The sequence below is a fragment of the Vombatus ursinus genome, unplaced genomic scaffold (assembly GCF_900497805.2).
Source record: "Vombatus ursinus unplaced genomic scaffold, bare-nosed wombat genome assembly UNPS02000582.1, whole genome shotgun sequence".
Lineage (NCBI taxonomy): Eukaryota > Metazoa > Chordata > Mammalia > Diprotodontia > Vombatidae > Vombatus > Vombatus ursinus.
This window is the reverse complement of record NW_020940360.1, coordinates 10,400,671-10,422,006: the sequence shown is the minus strand read 5'-3', so window position 1 is coordinate 10,422,006 and position 21,336 is coordinate 10,400,671. Positions and strand designations below refer to the sequence as shown.

General features: G+C 34.4%; 1 protein-coding gene across 5 annotated transcripts in view; it reads left to right on the top strand.

Moving 5' to 3' along the window:
- RARS2 (arginyl-tRNA synthetase 2, mitochondrial) overlaps nt 1–21,336 on the top strand; it is a 64,292-nt gene that overhangs the window by 20,278 nt on the left and 22,678 nt on the right. For all 5 annotated transcript variants that reach the window (XM_027855018.1, XM_027855008.1, XM_027855000.1 and 2 more), the window contains 3 exons: nt 1,344–1,399; nt 5,432–5,515; nt 8,723–8,799. In XM_027855018.1, the coding sequence (XP_027710819.1) occupies nt 1,344–1,399; nt 5,432–5,515; nt 8,723–8,799 (217 nt within the window). The remainder of the gene's footprint in view (nt 1–1,343; nt 1,400–5,431; nt 5,516–8,722; nt 8,800–21,336) is intronic.

Genomic DNA, 21,336 nt, shown 5'->3' with positions numbered 1-21,336 from the left:
TTGGATTTCAAAAGTGCAATTTGAATATCACAATAATCCCCTTGAAAGTATTGGGACTTCACAATGACAAGTCATCTCTGATTTTCCTATTCGTTTGATTCTAATCATCACACCGGTCTTCTATTTTGCTACCTTATTTCTGCTTAAAATAATCTTTTTCCATTTTGTATTAGACTGTAATTTTAGCTAGGTACCTGTAATGTCATTGTGATTAATGGTGCCACCTCATAACTAATAGATTCTTTTTGATTAAAAATCATTGTTTCTCCCTGACCTTTGCCTGGTTGACATTTTCCTGAAGTTGCCTAATGTTCTTCTCGTAAACCCTTTACATTTTTTTGGTTTTAATATGTTTTTTTTTGCTACATTTTAAGTTTCAAACTGTCTTCCTCCCTCCCACCCTGCATGAGAGAAGGCTACCATTTAACGCAGATTTAAAAACATGTGTGAAACTATACTATTCTTTGTATCAGTTTTTTCTCTGGAGATGGATAGCATCTTCCTTAACAGGTCCTTTATAGTTGATTTGAGCATTTATAGTACTCAGAATAACTTGGTTGCTCACAGTTCTTCTTTGAACAATATTGCTATTACAATACAATGTTCTCTTGGTTCTACTGTTTTAAAGTTTTATTTATTTTATTTTTAATTAATGGAACAAAAAAAGCATTCCTATAGCATAGTATAATTTTAAAAGATTATTGCACATGGAACTGCAAATCGATTTTGTACACCTTGCTTTATATATACTTCTATTTATCATTTCTTTCTCTAGATGCAGATAGTATCTACCTTCATATGTCCTTTGTAGTTAATTTGGGTATTTATAATAGTCAAAATGACTTATTTGCTCAAAGATGTTCTTAAAACAATATTGTTTTTGCTGTATACAGCATTCTCTTGGTTCTGCTCATTTCTCCATTATTTCATACAAGTCTATCCATGTTTTTCTAAGATCATCAAGTTCATCATTTCTTATAGCACAGAAGTATTCCATCACAGTCACATGCCACAATTTGTTTAACTGTCTCCCAATTGATGGGCATCCCTTCAATTTCTTGTTCTTTGCCACCACAAAGAAAACTGCTTTAAATATTTTAAAACATATAGATACTTTTCCTTTTTCCCTAATCACCTTGGGAAACAGATCTAATAGTGGTATTGCTGAGTCAAAAGGCATACAGTTTTATAATTCTTTGGGCATAATTCCAGATTGCTCTTAGATGGTTGTATTGGTTCACAGTTCCACCAACTATATTAATGTCTACTCTTTACATTTTTTAAACTTTACACAGGAATATAATTTTTGTAATGTTGTGTGTTTTTTGTTTTTGTTTTTGCAGTTCACCTAATGTTGCCAAAAAATTTCATGTTGGACATTTGCGTTCTACAATCATAGGTGTGTACTAAGATGTCTTTGGGACTGTGCTAGAAGTCAAAATTACTACAGTGCTTATTTATCTGAATATGGACTTGATATTTAACAAAGTGTACAACTGAGGCTAAAATTTGTTTTATGCTAAAAGATTACATGAAAAAGTTAGGAAATTTTTTCTAGATTGCTGGAAACTTTTTAGTTTGTCAACATTCCTCTATAATGTGTTGACCAAAACAGAGTACAAGATTCTAGCTTTGGTCTGGTTTGTAGAAGTGCAGTGTAACTGATCTTCCTCGATCTTTACACTATACTTCTCTTAATGCTGCCCAAGATTGCATGAGCTTTCAAAAAATCAACCATGTCACATCCTTTGATCACACTGATCCTACAGTCAAAATAAAATCCAATTTTTGTTATGAATTTTTAAATTTTTATTTATATCTATTACATTAAGATTATATATTAAGTATAATAATAACAACAATTTGTTAATATATTGTGTTTATATTTTATACTTACATTTTTATAAAATGCTTTTTTCTTATGAACAGGTTGGCTTTTGAACTAAATTCATGATGCTTTTAATTTGGATAAACATTTTAGGAGGTTCAATACCAGAGTTATGGTGAATGAATAAATGTTGAAAGGCAGGAATGAATGAATAAATAAATAAATGATAAACTGGGATTAGTGTAGTCATGTGGTCAGAGCCAAGAATAGTGCTTGTGCCTTAACAGGACTAGGATTGCTTATTTAATGAAAGACAATTACTTGATTGGCTTGTGGTGATAGCTAGATAAACCCAGATTAAAACCTTTCAAACATGATAAACAAAAGAATGGTGAGTTTACCCTCTTTCTTTTCCTCCTTCTCTGTCTCTTTCCCTTCCCTCCTTTTTGCCTTTTTTTTTTTCTCTCCCTGTGATTTCATCAACTTAAGAAGTTCCTGATCGGAAGTTTTTCTGCCTTTTGCAGTACCTTCTCTGCTGCTTACAGTTTAAGAGCCTGAGTCACTGAGGGCAGGCTGACACAGCTAGGAGAGATCAGGGGTGAGATTTGATCCCAAGGCCAGCTTTTTATCCACTATACTATGCTGTAACACTACTATTTTTAAATGTCTTTTTGAAGCTTTAGTTTTAACATTACTGTCACTTCTTAATTACTCCCCTAGTACTACCCCAGTACCCTCCCTAGTAATAAATAAAGTGCAGTTAAGAGAAACAGATAAACATTTGGACACACCTAAAAATGCAAACCTCATTCTGCATCTGTAGTTGATCACTTCTGCCTAGAGGAGAGAGGTATAATTTACCATTATTCCTTTGAGGTTACGTCTGGTCATTTCACTGTTGATTTCCTTTCTGCCATATTGTCATCATCATGTAAATTTTTGTCCTAGTTTTGCCTATTTTGTTTGTCATCAATTCATACGAAGATTATTTGTCATTATTTTATGGTACAATAATATTCAGTTAGATATAACACAATTTGTTCACCCATTTCCCCCCTTCATGGGCTTTCTTTCCATTTATTTGCTGCTACCAAAAGTACTGAGGTGAATAATTTGTTCTGTATGGAAACCTTCCCTCTGTCTTTGACCTCCTTTAGGTATGATCTGGTCATGGATAAAACTATACAGTTTAGTCATTTTTTTTAGTGTAATTCCAAATTGTTCTGTAGAATGGTTGAACTACTTCATAGTTCAAGCAGTGCATTAGTGTGTGTGTTTTCTCATAGCCCCTCTAACATTTACTAGCTCAGTGGCATAGTAGATAGAGTGCTGCACTTGGAGTCAGGAAGACCTGAGTTCAACTCCTGCCTCAGATGCTTACTTGCTGCATAACCCTGGGAAAAATCAATGAACTTCTCTGGGCCTTAGTTTCTTCATCTCTAAAATGAAGGGGTTGGACTCAGTAACCTTGAAGATCCTTCCACTTCTAAATCTAATATCCTATGCTCCTATGAAGTGTGTGGAAGTAAATTCTGTACTCTGCATTTTAGATACAAACCTGCCATAAACAATTTTTATTATAAGTTATTCTAATGAGAGCATTTCTACTTAGAGAAAAAGGACCAAAAGTGTGCAGAGCCAATCTATGATTCTGAAAATAGCTCTCAATGAAGTCATTTTTTGGTTGGAAAAAAAATATATTTTCAAAGTAGTAAAGAGTATTTTGTAATTAGATAAAACATAGTTTTACAGCTCAGGTTATAGTCCAATTAACATTTTGCTTCATCATACAAAATAGTAGTCAATTTAACTTTCAGAACATAGCTGGAGAATCATTTTTTTAAGACCATTCAATCAATCCCTTCAAGGATTTTCTTTTCTAGTATTCCTTTAATTTTCAAGTAATGAATGGTCTGACTCCTGAAAAGGTTTCTGAGGCTCCTGACATATTATTAGTGGGCAAGTGGCAATCAAAGCTTTGCTAAGGTAGAAGTCATAGAAATACTTTATAGAGCTGGTATCATCTATATCTTTCCAAACAGGGATTCAACTTCGGAAATTTATGCTTTTGTTATTTATCTTTGGATTAGCTGGCAAGGAGTAGAGGAGGGGAGATTGGCATCTGTATGATTAGGCAGTTGGCAGCATCATTGTCTTTTCGGTTAGTATTGTGGATGGTTACCAACATTGAATGGAGGATTAAAAATGTCTCTTTCCTCTGCTGGGAGTATCTCAATACAGGCAGCCAGCTGTGCACTGATTACTCACTTTATACCATGACTATGTCTGATAAATGTAGACGGTAGTAGTCCCCATGAGGAGATAGTTGTGTTTCATTATTTCTTCTCTGGGATCATTGCTGGTTTTCCATTACTTAGAGTTGAGCTTCCTCTTTGTGGTCTTTTCATTTATATTATTGTCTTCATTGTATATATTGTTCTTTGGGTTTTGCTTATTTCACTCTGCATCAGTTCATACCAATAGTTTCATTTCTCTGAATTCTTCATTTTTGTTATTGTTCTTGCACAATAATATTCCATTATATTCAAGTGTTGTTGTTGTTCAGTTGTGTCTGACTCTTCATGACCCTATGGACCATAGCTCACCAGTACTGTCCTTGGGGTTTTCTTGGCAAGCATACTGGAGTGGTTAACCATTGGATTAAGACACAGGTTAAATGACTTTTCCGGGGTCACACAGCTAGTAAGTGTCTGAGGTCAGATTTGAACTCAGCTCATCTTGACTCCAGGCCCAGCAGTCTATCCACTGATCCACCTGCCTGCCTCCTATATTCATGTACCACAGTTTTTTCAATTTCTTTATTCAATAGGCACTCACTTTGTTTTTATGTTTTTGGCTACCACTGAGTGCTGCTATGAATATTTTGGTGTTTGTTACCTAATTTGTTTCTGATTTTGACCTCCTTTCCCCTAGTCATTTACATGAACTTCTGACTAGCCAGCTTTTTCCTTTGTATTATTGTAGTTGTTTTCTTAAAATCTAAACGTTTTGACGTTGATACTTCTATTACTGTCAGGTCAATAGCTAGGGAAGATGGCTCTTGCTGTCATCTATAGATTAGGAAAAAAACCATTGGGGAAATACCCAGAAGGAAGAATTGCACTGTTCTAGGCATGGTGTGGTTGTGGATTGGATTATATAATGCTTTCCTCAGAAGAGAGCAATGCCATCAGCAAAAGACAGGAGTTCAGGAAACAAGTAAAGTGAATTATTTGCAGATTGGCCCTCGGTGAAAGGGAGTTTGCTTACAGGGTAGTAGAAGTTGCATAGAGCACACAGAAGCATAACTATTTTGAGTCTTCTCCTTCCTTGCCTGAAATTGGTTTAGTAATTGCTAAATTTTCTGTTCACAAATCCTACTAACACAGAAAATTCTATTCATGTAAAGAAAGGGCAAATCAGTTCCTCTTTGGTTTCTGTCACATAAATAGAAAGTGTAATGAATGAGCTAATAAAAAATTAATTCATATGATGAATTTCTAGCAAATGAACAATGTGCTGACTAGAGTTTTGTTATAGAGAAGTAGAAAGGTTTTGTGCTTAAATTGATGGTAAGAATTAAAAACTTTTGTTGATTACTAGGGAATTTTATAGCAAATCTCAAGGAAGCACTAGGACACCAAGTAACAAGGATAAATTACTTTGGAGATTGGGGAATGCAGTTTGGTAAGTATGTTTGGGATTAGTTCTTTTCCCCTCCATTTTATTGTTGTTGTTTTGTTTTGTTTGTTTTTTGTTTTTACATTTTTTTTTCTTTTAGGCAATTGGGGTTAAGTGACTTGCCCAGGGTCACACAGCTAGTAAGTGTCAAATGTTTGGTGAGGCTGGATTTGAACTCAGGTCCTTCTGACTTCAGGGCCAGTGCTCTATCCACTGCGCCACCTGGCTGCCCCCCCCCCCATTTTATTGTAAAATGTAACCTGACCTGACTTAGTTTTTGTTAATTTCTTTTCATTTTATTGCAGGGACACAAATAAAAATATATTCACTGAAGTAGAACTTTCTACTTGACTTAAAGATTTGGGGGAGGCATATTTTTTCCCACAAAAATGTGATTTTATAGTTAATGGGCAAGCTATAAAGTAAACCTACATAATATAATCTTTTAGGTCTAAATCAGTGTCTTTGCAGAATTCCAGATATTTGTTAAAATTTAAGTGGCTTCTACTACTGGATTTCTTAGTTAAATGTTTGTTTTCTCCATCATCCTCTTTTCCTCACACACCTCTGCTTCTAGCCCTCATGTCCCTGTCATTTCAGTTCTGTCCAGCCCAGTTCTTTTATGCTTCGTCACACAAAGAGTCTGCTCATTGTATCATTTACCCCTGTCAGCATTAAGACAAAGAACTGCCATTTTCCATTCTCCTCTGTATTACCAGAGGGAAGCAAAAGAGAAAAGAGAGTAGGAAGGTTAAAAAGGGGACAGGATGTGAAGTAAAATACCTCCAGTAATCCAAAAACATTCAGAACCAGAAGATCAGGTAATCTTGTACTTGGAGTAGGGAGGGCCAAGATGAACAAGGTCCTGTGTTTATTAAAATCAACAAGAATCTCGTTTACAATCTTCTAAAACAGATTTCTGAAAATGCTTAATTTCAAAGAAAATAAGATTTTGAAATATAAACTGAAGTATCTATCAGGTATAAAATATATAATGTGTTCAGCATTTAGGAAGGAAAATGAAATCAAACAAACTTTTGACAACAGAATTCAGATAACAGTTCTTTGGAAGGAATTTTTTCTTTTAACTGCAGAATGTCTGATTATGAATAGGCAGTACCCTTTTGGATTAATAAAATTTTAACTTGCAGACTAAAAATGTTCATTGTAGTATACTTGTTATTCACTGGCTAAGCAATGAGAGGTCATGTTCCACATTTTGCAATCCACCTGCAGCCCAGAATATAGCTTGGAGCACCAAGGCCCATGCCACCCTCCTAGCCTTGATGGTCCAGTTTCAACAGTTGTCCTCAGCTTGTGTTATGTTAACTGGACCAAATTAGACATTTAGCAGCTATTATAGAAGATGTCACCATGGTGTACCAAATTATAGCCCCAGGATTTTATTATGATAATGCTTCTCTGGAGTACTGCTGTAGTTAATGATCTGTCAGCTTTTTCATTATAATCGTCATTGTGGAAGAGAATAATTTTGGCTGTCTTGAGTCATACGTAGACTGTAGAAAGTTTGTAGACAGATCTAAGCACATAGCTAATTTTTTTTATACTGTGTGTGTGTGTGTGTGTGTGTATGTGTGTCTGTCTACCTATATGTGCACACACGTACAAATATGTGTGCACACAAGTGAATGTTAAAGGGTCTTTATTTTTCCCATTTATACTTTTGTAGAATTCAAGCAGTTTTCCACTCCCTCTTCTCTTGATCTCAAATCACAGCCACATTTTTTTTTAAGAATATGGCTACATGGCTGCTGATTATTTAGCAAATTCCTCACTATAATGTATTATGTACCTAATGGTGCCCATGTTGTTCAAACTAAAAATGCACCTGGTTTGCAAAGTATATTGCTTTGGTAAAGTCTCATTTAAAAGTATACTTTTTTTTTTAATCCTAACTGCCCTGGACAACTTGAATGTGCCTTATATGTCAAGCCCTCAAACCTTACGTGAAAAGTATACATCTGACAATCCCATTGTCTCTTGGATGATTGAGGAAATGGCTTTAGAAGATCTACCATAACAATCCTCTTTCATTTTAAAATTTTGCTGTAGTTCTAGAGGCAAATGGACTTTAAAAAAAAAATCCCCAGGTACTACTTCCTGTGAAGTTAACTGTAAATGGACTCATACTACATACATGCTTTCAGAGTTAAGCTGTAGAATCTGCTATTACCAAAATGTCTTTTGAGCATAAACACAGCTTTTCAGAAAGGTATTTTTTTCATCCCTCATTCCTATAAAGATACCTTGCTTTTTACATTAAAAACCTAAACTACTGTGATTCATATTTATTATATCATTTATATTCATATTCATAGTTTGTGAACATAACTCTTGATTAGAAAGAATTGTAGTTTTGGCAGAGTTGAAATAAATATTAATATAAAAACAAAGTTTTTGTTAATGGTATTAAGCATAAAATGTGAAGCAAAATTTTCATTTGGCATTATATAAAGTTAATTTCATATACACAGTGTTTATTCTCCTAGAATTTATAATCTAAAATGAATAAATCTAAGAATATAAATAATAATAGCTTAAGATTTATATATCACTTTAAGGTTTGCAAATCAATTTACAAATAATTACTCATTTTATCATCATAGCAACCCTGGGAGGTAAGTGCTATTATTATCCCATTTGAAAGATAGTCAGAGGACATATGTATGGTCAAAAGCAGGTGCATTTTTAATTCAGTAGAGTTGAACAAGAAATCTGTCTCTGAATGCTTTGAATTATTTCCTTATCCCAGTTATGTTGAAAATAACTAAGGAATTTTAATTTCCTGAGGATATCCCTCTTTCTAATTTCCCTTTTATTATGTGTACATGTATAAATATGTATATGAGATATATATACAATGTATTATAAAAATTAATTTTATGTAATTATCCATGTCATAGATGATCTGATATATAAGAATGAAGAGTAAGTGTAGGAATTCAGAGATGCTAAGAAAAATAGGGGAAATGGGATTATTTTATATTAATTTATACTGAGCATTTATGTTGGTTGGCTTGGATTTCAGAGAGATACAGAAATAATGATTATCAAAAGATACTGATGCCATACCTTAGTGTTAAGACATTAATTTGGTATAAAAGATAGAACTTTTTCATAGAAATATATTCTGATTACATGCTCTTTAACATCCCATTTTACAGTGTATTCATTTATTGATTATTATATTAGGTCTCTTGGGAACTGGTTTTCAGTTGTTTGGCTATGAAGAAAAACTTCAGTCCAATCCTTTACAGCATCTCTTTGAGGTAAGTTATCAAAAAAATATCCTAGCCCCACTCTCCAAATTCTGCTTGTTCCTGTTACCTCCTGTACTGCAAGATCCTCAGAGACTGGCCTAACCAATGATGTGCCAAAAAGCTTTTTAGAAGGCTTAGATTTCACCTCCTGTATGAACCCTTTCTTGATTTCACAAATAGATGTACACAGTCTTGTTAGTGTTTTCTCCCTCCCCAAATTGCCTTCTATCATCTGTTTAAATGTTATATACTTCAAGTTGAATACAAACTTATTAAGGGTAGGAGCTGTTCTGATTTTGCTTTGATATCTTACATTTCTGTTGTCTAGCATGGTGCCTTGCACACGGTGGGCACTTAATTCAATCCAATAATCATATGTGCAAGGCATTGTGGGTACAAAAGAAAAGGAAAAATAATCTTTGCCCTTAAAGAGCTTACATTCTACTAGGCAGACATAATATTTACACAAATAAGTAAAATTTGTAGAGGAAACTGGGTATCAAGTTTTAAGAATATTAGCAAGCTAGAGTTTGCTCAAAGGAAGATGTGCAGGTTACTGAAGGGATTTATTTATGAAATCTTTCATACATGACAAGTTATGAATTAAATAAAATTTTTACTTTTTTTCATAGTATTTACATACGTAACTGATAGCTCATTATAAGCCTGCCAATTCTTCCATTTACCCATTATCCAAATTGAAAGTATTCTCTATTGCCTCAAATATTTCTAGACTACTTTGGATAGCTCTTTTTGCCCCGTCATATCTCACCCTGTGTTCATGAGGCTTTTTTTTTTTTTTTGAGAAGTTGTTTGATTCATTGAGAAGTGTACTTAAAGCACTTTTATAGTCATCAGCTGCTCTTGTGGTTTCTTCTGTAGAATAAGGACAGGGACCATCATTTCAGCACCTAACATAAACAGTCACCCATAGAAGACAGTCAGTAAATGTTCATTGAATTAAATTGGTCTGGTGGGTTTTAAAGCATCTCTTCCTTTAATGAAGAGACCAAAACTTAATTGAAAAATGTTGCCTTTGTGTTATTAGCAAATGCTATTTATAATTTTAAATGATAGACATATTTTTAGTTTTTTGCTCCTTTTGTTAATCACATTTCTAGTCTTCACCATACAGTTAATCCATAAACAAAGAGCTAAAGAGTTTTGCACAATGAGAATGAGTGAAGCATTCTTCAAGATTATAATTATAATCTATCCACAGTTGAAAAAGATAAGAAACCATATTACAGAGAGAATTTTCTTTGTATCACTGAACAAATTAGGAAACATGACTTTTAGTCTGTGAATGAGAATATTATTTTTATGTGCTTTTGGTCTGTGTTCTTTTTCTGTTGTGTGTCTTTTTCCCTCTCTCACTCTATAGGTCACACTTTCTGTTTTATTTTTTCTACCAGTCCCTTTACCTGATGCTTATCTCTTCATTTGCTCAGTTGAGTTCTTAGTTTCACTTTCCTGTCCTTTCCTTTAGGGACCCACAAGTAAAATCTCCCATCCAGGTTCTCTTCAGTGCTAGCTTCTCCTTTTGAGATCCTTCTGGTTAGTGGCTGCGTTTTTTCATCACCATGTGAGAAAAAACACTTTAAACATTTACGACATATTTGGGACAGACAGGAATCCACTTGAGGATACTTAGAAGGTGCATGGGGGGAAGATATTCTGAAAAACTTTTGCTTTTTAAAATTTTTCCTTTTTTTTGTTAGGTAAATTTTTCTGCCACAGGCTTTGTAGTGAACTGAACGCTAAAGGTTGTTCCTAATTCTCAAATGCCTCTAAAAGTTTATAACTTTTCTTTTGTATGTTTCTCTACTGTGTATAAGTGATTATATTTTTATTTACCAAATTAGTAAAAATATTTATGCCTTCTTTCCTATTAAGAGTTTTGACATTCAAGAGGTTGAAATATTAATAACCTATTTTTATGGTTGCCTGTAAATAAGATATGCTTCTTTAGTTTCCAGAATTTTTTTTAAGCTGTTGGAGGATGAGGAGTGCTTTTTTAAAGAGAAGAGTCACCTTTGAATATATCCATACCAATAGGGAATACCCACATCGCCAAATAGCTACACATTAAGACCTTCCTGCATTAAGGGAACACTTTAGGTATAGTCAAACATGTCATAGGGAAAATAATTACCTCACACAAAGAGCTCCAAAATTCAGATTTTTTTTTGAGACTCATGCGTTAGTTTTGCTAACAGTTGATGATGAGGTGTAAAATTATAAAATTTAAAATATCACTTGCTTTTTATGTTATTTTGTGTCATTTTCTACTTTTCAAAATGGGACAGAATTGGGATACTTTAATTGAATTTCAGTTCACATACAAAGGGGTCGTAATTAATATTATGTGAATAAAGAATGTGAGAGGATGAAGTATTTGTTCTGTTTATACAAAGAGGGAAAAAATTAATAACATTAGTATTTCTTATTTTTAGTAACGTCATTTTCACAAATTAGTTTCTAGGAGAACCATTCATGAAAAAGATGAAGGGGCCCTGCTATTATACCTTTCTGTTTGTATATAGATGGCATGAAACAATCTAGAAGGATGGGTTAAATCTGGGCTTATTCTCCTGGGGTTTTTATAGAATTACAGAATAAACTCATCACATAAAATGGCAGCCTTCAGGTTATTACATTTTTATGCTAATTATTTACAGAGCCAGTTTTCCATTTTAAAATGGTTGTTTGCCAGTTGGTAGATTGTTTTACATATAAACTTTAAGTCAAATGAATTATTGTCTCCACATTGTTTTCATATTTTCATACAGTTAGTTAATGCCTGTGAAGGGCTTTCTTCTGATCCTCAAGGATCAAGTGAGATCCATTTGAAGGAGGTAGGATGTAGTACCAGGAAGACACTTTTCTCTGACTTCCAGTAATGATAAAAGTGCCTTCAGACAGTTCTCCATGGTGTGTCAGGAAATAACCTATCTGTTATTGCAGAATATTTTGTCCTTTTGTCCTTTTGTCCTGGCAGCAGAGCCTTACCCAGTACTGATAACATGCTTGGAAAGAGGGTAACCATGAAGTTAGGAGTACACAGAATGTTAGAAATTAATTTGGGGACTACCTGATAAGTAACAAAAGAAATAGATGAAATTTGCATTTCCTTTTCCTACATCATAAAATGTTTCACAATGCTTTTTTTTTTTATCATTTTGGTCCCTTTTTCATAGTATGTACGTCTTTCATGGGGCCCCAAACTGGGCATATAACACTAATAAATGCCTGTCTCATGCTGAATGTAATGATAGGATTATATCTCAACTCCTGTATTCCCATCTCATAATTTCATTTAGTTTATACCAGTGCTTTTGAATAATATTTTGTTGCCTCAGTTTATGTAATTCAAATAGCCCTACATGTGATATTTCTTTCCGCTATACTTTTGGGAATAATAGCATTTATTTGGGAAAAAGTAAATGTCATATTTCTATGGAAATTGATCCAGTGAAGATTATACTTCCATCTATAAATGAATACAAAGGCAAATTAATTGGTCCACAAAAAAAAAATGACACCTTTAGTAAAACTTGTAATAATCATCTTAATTTCTCCTTACTTTTATATGTTGGTCACATTAGTATGTTATGGTCACACATTCGCCCTTTTCTCCCCTCTGAATTTCCAGACTCTAACTGGTAGATGGTTCTTAATGATTTATACCTAGCTACTACCAATTTTCCTCTCTGAAATGGGATTCCATACCAACCTGCTTGACCTGCAAGTGATGATGTGAATCTTTCCTTAGAGTGTTCCACAAAAAGACCACTCAGCTTTTATTTCACGTATGTTAAAAATATTTTACTATTAAGCACTGCAGGGAAATGTACAACATAATGACAATAACAAACCAAAGAGGGAAAGTTACAAAGGTCAGTCTTGCTCCTCATACACAATTGTATGAAATTAGATCTTACTCTTGTTTAAGTGTCCTAGTGGAAAGAGGCCAAGATTTGGACCATTGATGTATCTAAGTCAAATCCTGGTTCTTCCACTTAATATCTGTTGTGCTATATCTGTGTGATACCCTTGGTCAAGTAACTAAACCTTTCTCAAGATCAGTTTCCTCGTCTGTCAAATGAGAATAATAATAATGCTTAATAAAAATGCATTTATATAATTCTTTAGAATTTGCAAATCACTTTTTATACATTATCTCATTTGAGTCTCACAACAGCCCTGTGAGTTCAGCACCACAGTTATTAGTATCCTCATTTTGTAGATGAGGAAACTGGCTCAGAGTGGTTATGACTACTACATAAGGTGGTATGACCTTTCATCTTTCTGACTTCAAGTCAATAATATATCTACAATATTGAATATATTTGTACTAACTTCACAGGATTGTCATGAGGAAATTACTTTTTTAAAAAACGGTGTTTTACTTTCCTTCCAAATACATGTAAAAACAATTTTTAGCATTTTTTTTTAAGTTTTGAGTTCCAAATTCTCTCTCTCTCTCTCTTTTTCTCTCTTTCTTTCTGTCTTCCCTCCCAACTTCCTGAGATAGTAAGCAATCTGATATAGGTTACACATGTGCAATCACGAGGAAATTGCTTTTCAAGCCTTAAAATGCTATACAAATAGTTCTCATCACCTCCATCGTTATCTCTTAGTTTCACCTCTTCTCCTGAATGACACCATCCCTCTATTTCTCATCCACACGGTCATCAAGCCCACTCCTTTCTGGGCTGTGTATAAGTGTTAGGCTAGCTATTATTTACACTTGTTCTCGTTTTTTATTCAATACATTCAGCATAGTAGAGCTGTAGTTATCTCAGCCCTTCTGGAATCTAGATCTCAACTCAACTCTGGGCATGGAGCCTCCAGGCTTGACCAGTATGCAGTCAGATCCTTGACTGTGGGAAATGTGTTAATGGCACATGTTAGCTGCCAGCCACTTAGCTGTCCTTGTTACATGTGGTTGATTTTTCTACTCTCTCTTTAGGAGGTATTTGCTAGAATCCAGACTCGTTATTAGAAAATTCTTTGCATAATGACATTGCTTACCACCACCAAGGCTAGAATCTGGCACCACATATTCTACAAAGTTACTTTTTCAGATACTTATTTATCTCTTCTGTCCTTTAATACTGACAGAATTTTTCTTTCTTCGTTGCTTAGCAGGGTGCCTGACACATAGTAGACAGTTAACAATTTTTTATTGACCATTGACTGTTGCCTCGGAATTGTCTTCCCAAAGCAGATTTACCATTTTGACAGATTCCATGCTGTGGCATAATGACTGCTGTTGTTGTTTGTTCAGTTGTTTTTGTCATTTCCAACTTTTCATGATCCCATTTGGGATTTTTCTTGGCATAGATTCTGGAGATGTTTGCCATTTCCTTCTCCAGCTTGTTTAACAGATGAGGAAACTGAGGCAGACAGGGTTAAATGACTTGTAGTGTTAGAGGCCAGACTTGAACTCAGGAAGATGAGTCTTCCTGATTTCAGGTCAGGCATAGGATGAGTGCTGCTAGTTGGGCTTATATCTAATTACTAGACTAAAACTTTCCTGGAAATCCTGTTGTGATTAATAACTCATCAATTCAGGTTCTATTTAGGAAAGAATAATATGACCTTATAAATGATTTTGGGAAGACTTAGGTGGCACAGAGGATAGTGTGCTGGGCCCTGAAGTCAGGAAGACTCATCTTCATGAGTTCAAATCTGATCTTACACCTTTGGCAAGTCACCTAACCCCATATGCCTCAGTTCCTCATCTGTAAAACGAGCTGGAAAAGGAAATGACAAAACACTCTAGTGTCTTTGCTAAGAAAACCCCAAATGGGTCACAAAGAGTGGGACACTATTGAAACAACTGAACAACAAAATAAATGATCTTAGAATTTTATCCTTCTGCTAAAATAGTATTTTCCTTTTGCAGCTATTTTTTTACCCTGTATTATTGCCCTGTCTTTCCACATTCCCCTGCTTATGTCTTTAATTTTTCTCTGTTCTTATAAGTATGATTTTCTTATGAAGTAATGTTTTTCAACAGAATAGCAAAAAAGTATTTCTTTGGGCAACTATTTCTTGGTAGAAGTGAAGATTACCAGTTAATTGGTTGGAATGTTTCCTGTGGGATCTGCCTTAGGGGTTATTTTGTGTTTATCTTAGGGATTTTTTATTGGTTGCCATTTAAATATAATTTCTTAGTATTTGAAGTGTGTGTGTGTGTGTGTGTGCGCGCGCGCATGTGTGTGCACATAAATTTGCTTTTGGTGTAAAAGAGAGAAATAGTTTTGCAATGATTCTTTTTCTTGAATTAACTGATAAGTTAAATAACTGGGCTAGACAGATATTTTGCCTTTTCAAAATTTGCACTAGAAATTAAAGGAAAACATGTATTATAGGCTTGGGCACTATCAAAATATCCTTCCACCCTCATTGAAAAGTAACTTCTCAAGTTTTCTCCAAAGTTTCAAATATTCATCCTTCTTTCTGTGTTTTGGTAGTAAACTTGTGTTACCATATTTAACTCTACTTTGTTTTGAACCTAAAAAGATTGACTTGGGGCAGCTAGGTGGTGCAGTGGATAGAGCTCTGGCCTTGTAGTGAGGAGGACCTGAGTTCAAATCTAGCCTCAGACACTTGACACTTACTAGCTGTGTGACCTTGGGCAAGTCACTTAACCTTGATTGCCTCACCCAAAAAAAAAAAAAAGAATAAAAAGATTGACTTCATGTTTTTAATGTTGTTTTCATACTTATTTTATTTGATTTCATCTCTTAAACAGGTGAGATGTTAAAAGAAAAATTTAAAATTTTTTTCTTAATGTTGAATAATGTTAAATTATGTTAAATGTTAAAAATGAATATTTTAAAATGTTAAAAGGAAAAAAGCAGAGTTTTCATGCTATAAAGGAAGTTTATTTGATTTAAAAGAAGCCTATTATAGAATGACTTCTTATTTACATAGTTTTAGACAACTTGAGTCATATAAATTCCCCTGGAAAAAATAAGTCATACAGTAAAAGCCTGGTATAACATAGTCTATAAGGTCATTCTCCCTCAGCACCAGCATAAAGGGGTTTTATTCCACAAATAGTAGAACATAGTTTATTTTTATATGGTACTTTAAGGTTACACATATTAACTCATTTGATCTGCAAAACAAGTAAGTGCTATTTTTTAAAAATAAATTTTTATTGATGTCTTCTGTTTTCTCCATAATCATAGTGACCTTAGACACTTATTGTAGCTATGTAAACCCTAGGCAAGGCACTTAACCTCTGCCTCAGCTTCTTCATTTGTAAAGTGCAGATAATAATAGCACCTACCTTCTGGGATTGTTGTGTAGCTTAAATGAGATAATATCTGTAAAGTGCTTCACAGTGCTAGGCACAAAATAAGCTCTAGATAAATGTTAATTATTTTTATTATCATTGTTTATCCCCAATATCTTCTCCCCCTCTCAGAAAGCTATCCCATGTAACAAATAGTATTTTTTTTAAAGACAAAAGAAGAAAAGAAAAAGATGAGGGAAGAAAATAGCACACCTGATCAGTACATTGAAAAAGTAAAAAAAATGTGCAGTATGTAACCTCCACCTCCATGAAGGGGTGGGTTGAAGTATCCTCTCTTATCTCTTTTGTTATATTAACTTTTGATTTTTTTGTGCGGTTCTTTCTGTTTATGTTGTTATATATACCAAATACAAAGATAAAGAGTAAGTATATTTTAAGAATAAGTAATAGGTAAATATTTCATTAGAAGAGATTGAAGAGAATAGCTGTCAATCAATCAACAAGCATTTATTAATCACCTTCAGTGCCAAGAATGAAATAGTTCCTCTCAGGGCACTGGCATCCTAATAGGGGAAGGCAACAAGTTCATAAATAAGTATATATATGATAAATAGAGGGAAATAAATGCAAAACAATTAAATGAAAAGTAGCAGGTGACTGGAAGAATGTGCCTATGACAAAAATAGGGAAATCTGGAAAAGGGTTTATTTTTGGGGGGAAAAGATGATAGTGTTTTGGTTTGTTGTTGTTGTTGTTTTTTTACATGTTGAGTATGAGATATTCAATAGGCAGTTTGTGACATGGAACTAAAACTTAGAATATCAGCCTGAGTATAGATTTTACAGTCATCAGGAAAGAAATAATTAAGCCTGTAGAAGCTGAAGGAAAAAAGGAGAGGAAGGACCTAGGACAAAACCTTGGGAAATACCCACAGTGAGGGTGAGAGTTGCTATGTTGATGAAAAAAATAGCCACACAACCCTTAGATGTGGCTTGTGTAAAGGCTAAATGTGGATTAGTAAGTGCCTCCTGTGTACCATGGACCATGTAGTCCATCAGGGAGCTTATCTATCAGGAATGACCTAGCAGCTACACGTATAGGTAACTACAATGTAGATGCAAAGTAATTTCAGAGGGAGAAAGCTAACAACTGGGAGATACCAAAAAGGTGTGAGGAGGTGGTACTTAAGCTTAACTTTGAAGGTAGCTAGTAGGGATTCTACGAGGTAGAACCAGAGACTGAGTTCGTTCCAGTCCTGGGGGCAGCCTGTGCAAAAATAAGGGAACGGAGATAGAATGTCAAATAAAGGAACGGTGAGTGAAGAAAAACTGTGTGTAATAAACCTGAAATGGCAGGTTGGAACCAGTAGGGAGCCACTGAAGCTTCTTTAGCAAGGGTCTAACTTGGTTAGGTCTGTGCTTTAGGAATGTCCGTTTTTGCAGCTATGTGAGAAGGAGAGAGACTTAAGTCAGAAGGCCAGTTAGGACTTAGGAACAGTTTGGAAGAGAGGGGAGCCTAAGGTAAAGCTAAGATTCAAACTCCAGTCTGCTAACTCTAAATCCAAGTATTCCTTCTAATACTTTCATATTTCCCTCCCAAAGATATCTCATTTTCTTTGTTTTACTTAAAAAATGTTTTTTATTAAGTAGTATTTGCCTTTGCTGCAGTCACTTGTTTTGTACAATTTGTTATTGAGTTCACATGGTATTGACCCATATTCTTTAATTCTTCAATATGAAACCATGCTTTCACATTGGATATTATTAAGTGTTCCTTTCACAAACAGTCCATTGTCCCACATCTAGCCATGATTATAGCCTAGAGGTTTTCTTTTTATTCTGCTTATTTCAATTAACAAAACATTTGGAAAATTAATCCATCCCTTCCTCTGACTCCCAGATTGAGCAAATTTTAAAAAAAAAACCTGAAAAATAAAGCCTTTGATACATAGCTGCATAATCCTGCAAAACAAATTGCCACATTAGCTATGTCTGGAAAATGTCTCTTTCTGCATTTTAAGTTTTTCACTGCCCAGGAGGTGAATGGTGTGTTTCATTTTCATTCTTTTGGACTCATGATTTATCGTTGCATTGATCAGAGTTCTGATGTCTGTAAAAGTTGTTTTTCTTCGTAATGTTATTACCGGTATATAGATAGTTTTCCTAGTTCTGCTGCCAAAGATACTTCCCTTTAGAGTTGCAGCCTATACTTGAATAAATGTGGTGTATTCTTCTAATTGTGCCTAGCAGCTGCTCCTTGAATGAATAGAGATGAGATGAAAAGGGGTTAAGGCCAGACAAAATAGGTTTGAGCCTGGATGTCTGATGGCATTCCAAAATTTTGTAAGTGATTTTTTTAGATTAGCTGCTGTTTTAGCTTACTTGGGCCTCTACACCCTTAGTATCAGATTATCTAACAAATAGCTATGGTGTTTTTATTTCTATTTTGCTTAAGTGGCCAATGCTTTCTCTGTGTTTTCATCTTTTAATCTTGACAAATGAGAGGTAGCATTCTTTTTAAGAAGGAATAAAAGAACTGTATAATTGGTTTAGTATTTTAGTAATTAAAGAAAATTCTAGCTCTCATATAAAACTTTGTTAAACCATATCTGTCTCAATGTCAAACTTATCATTTAATAACTTCACCTGTATTTCCTTTGTTTTCAGAACAAAGGAAACATCTGAAAACAAAGGTACCTTCAAAGATGATTTTCTCCAAGAAAGGGCTTGTGTCAAGTGTAAATTAAAAACCCACACCTTTTATTTTAGAGCTGCATCTCGTTAAAGCTGTTTCATAGAACAAGAATATTTTTCTCCCAAACTGTGATAAATGTTAATAGAATTAGCCTCACATTTTTTAATGTTACAGGCAGTTTGATAAATGCCTACTTGGTTAGCCAGTTGTGCTGGTTGATATTATACGTCTTTTGATTTTAAGTAATCTGCAGTTTAAACAAATGCTAGCATTCTTTAATCTTGTTATAATGGTTTCAGGAAGGATTTGGGAGGTTTTTAGAGGGTGGAAGAGGGAGGTGTGGGATATTTTTACCTTCAACTTAAAGAAAGCAAAACCAACTAGAGGAATTTTCATTTTTAGGTTTCTAAAACTATACCCTCTGGTATCTTTGGGCATACTAAATTAATAGATATGCAGTTACCTAATCAATACAATTTCAGGAATCTTGCTTTAGGGTTTCAAATAAATATTTCCAGCATCTTTTGATAGTTCTGAAATTTGAGAGGAATATTTTTTGGTTTGGCATTTTTTTAAAGTCTAAATATAGCATGTATAAAGCAATATGTGTGAAAGATAGACAGTGTACAAATAATCACAGTCTATTATTAGCAGTAGGAAGATGGTTAGGCCAGGAACCAGGAAATCTACAGCTTATCCACATTTCTGCCCTTTTATTTTTCTTTAGTAAAATAATATTTATATAATGTTAGGCACTGGCTAAGATACAAAATTTGGATGATGTGTTCCTCTTATCCTCATGGAATTTTGTATGTAGTAAGGGCATATTATATACATAAATAACTGAAGTTATATCATAATCATAATAATAAATTATGTTAGAGATATAAGCAAATTGCTCTACCTGACAGGGAAAGAGTCACCACTGATCAGTCAACAGATGTTTATTAAGTGCTTACTGTTAGATTCCAGGAACTCTGCTAAGTGCTAGGGATACTCTAAATGCATTCTCACTGGCTTTCCCCAAAGCTGTCCTTCCTCAACCCCAGCTCCTCACTTCCTTGGCTTCCTTCAAGTCTCAGCTAAAAGCCTACTTTCCATAAGAAGCCTTTTGAGGCAGTTAGGTAGTGCAATGGATAGAGCACTGGATTCAAGTTCCTTCTCAGACGCTTATTAACTACATGACCCTGAGCACGTCATGTAACCTCTCTCCACCTCAGTTTCCTCAACTGTAAAATGGAGATCATAATAGCATCTACTACCCAAGGTTGTTAAGATCAAATGAGATAATATTTGTAAACCACTTAGCTCAGTGCCTGGTACATATTAGGTGTTTAATAAATCTTTCCTCCCTCTGAGATTACTCCCAGTATACCCTGTGTGTATTTTTTGAACAGATTCTTTGCACGCTGTCCTCCCCATTAACAACATGAGTTTCTTAAAGGCTAGTACCATTTTTTGCCTTTCTCTGTGTTTAGTGTATACTAAGTGCTTTAATTGCCTAAATACTTGCTGGCTTGATATAACTACAATGAGTAAAAGAATTCGCACTCAAAAGGACTTTATGTTCTAATGGGTACAAGTACATATAAAAATAAATACAGCATCAGTATAAATGTGAATATGTACAAAGCAGTTTTATATAAGGTAGTTAGGGCATTTACAGTTGGGGGGGTGGGGACAAAACATGCAGAAGACAGTGCTTGAACTGCATCTTAAGGAAAGAGACTCTTTGAGGCAGAGAAAAGAAAGGAGTGCTTTCCAAGCACATGAAATGGTTAGTGTAAAAGTATGGAGATAGGAGATGGAATGTTGGCATATAAGGAGTAGAAAAAAGCCAGATAGTGTTTGGTCTTGACTTTAAAAGTAGTCATTCTTATGGGGAAGGAGGGGCAGTTGTATGATATAGTCAACACTCTAGTTTCAAAGCTGTCCTACTTGTCTGTGTCTTTTACTGAAATATCTTCTCCTCCATTCTGTCCATTTAAAAAATGCTTTATTAATGTTTTCGTTCTTTTTTTCATTGCTATCTCACCAGCTCATTCCTCCCTACAGTTCTCCCTCTGCAAAAAAAAATAAATAAATAAATCTTCCCTTGTAACAAATAAACATTGAGAAAAGCTAAATTCGTATATTGGTTATATCTGAATGTGTATATTTCATTATTCACCTATAGTCAGACAGATTCAGCTGGGTCAGTGAATGACTAAATCATCTAAGACAGATTGTTGTCCCTTACTTTGTCCGGGAAGTGAGATGCCATACTGTCTCTCATTGGTACATTCTAATATTTGTATTAATCTTAAAGTCAAAAGATCTTCCTTTTAGTCAGCCAAAATCTCCATAAAAATAATTATCTGCCTTCTTTTTTCTAGGTTGAATACCCTCACTTCCTTTAACCTTTTCCCAGAGTATTAGCAGAAAAATTAACTTGGCATTTTGAAAAAAAGAGGCAGTACTAGCTTAGTTTAAGCTATGTAGTCAGCCTGCTTTAGTAAGCTTCAAGTGAGCATTGCTATGTAATAGTGATTTGTTTTCTCTCTTTGGTTTTTTTGTTGTTGTTTTCCTTGTTAGAG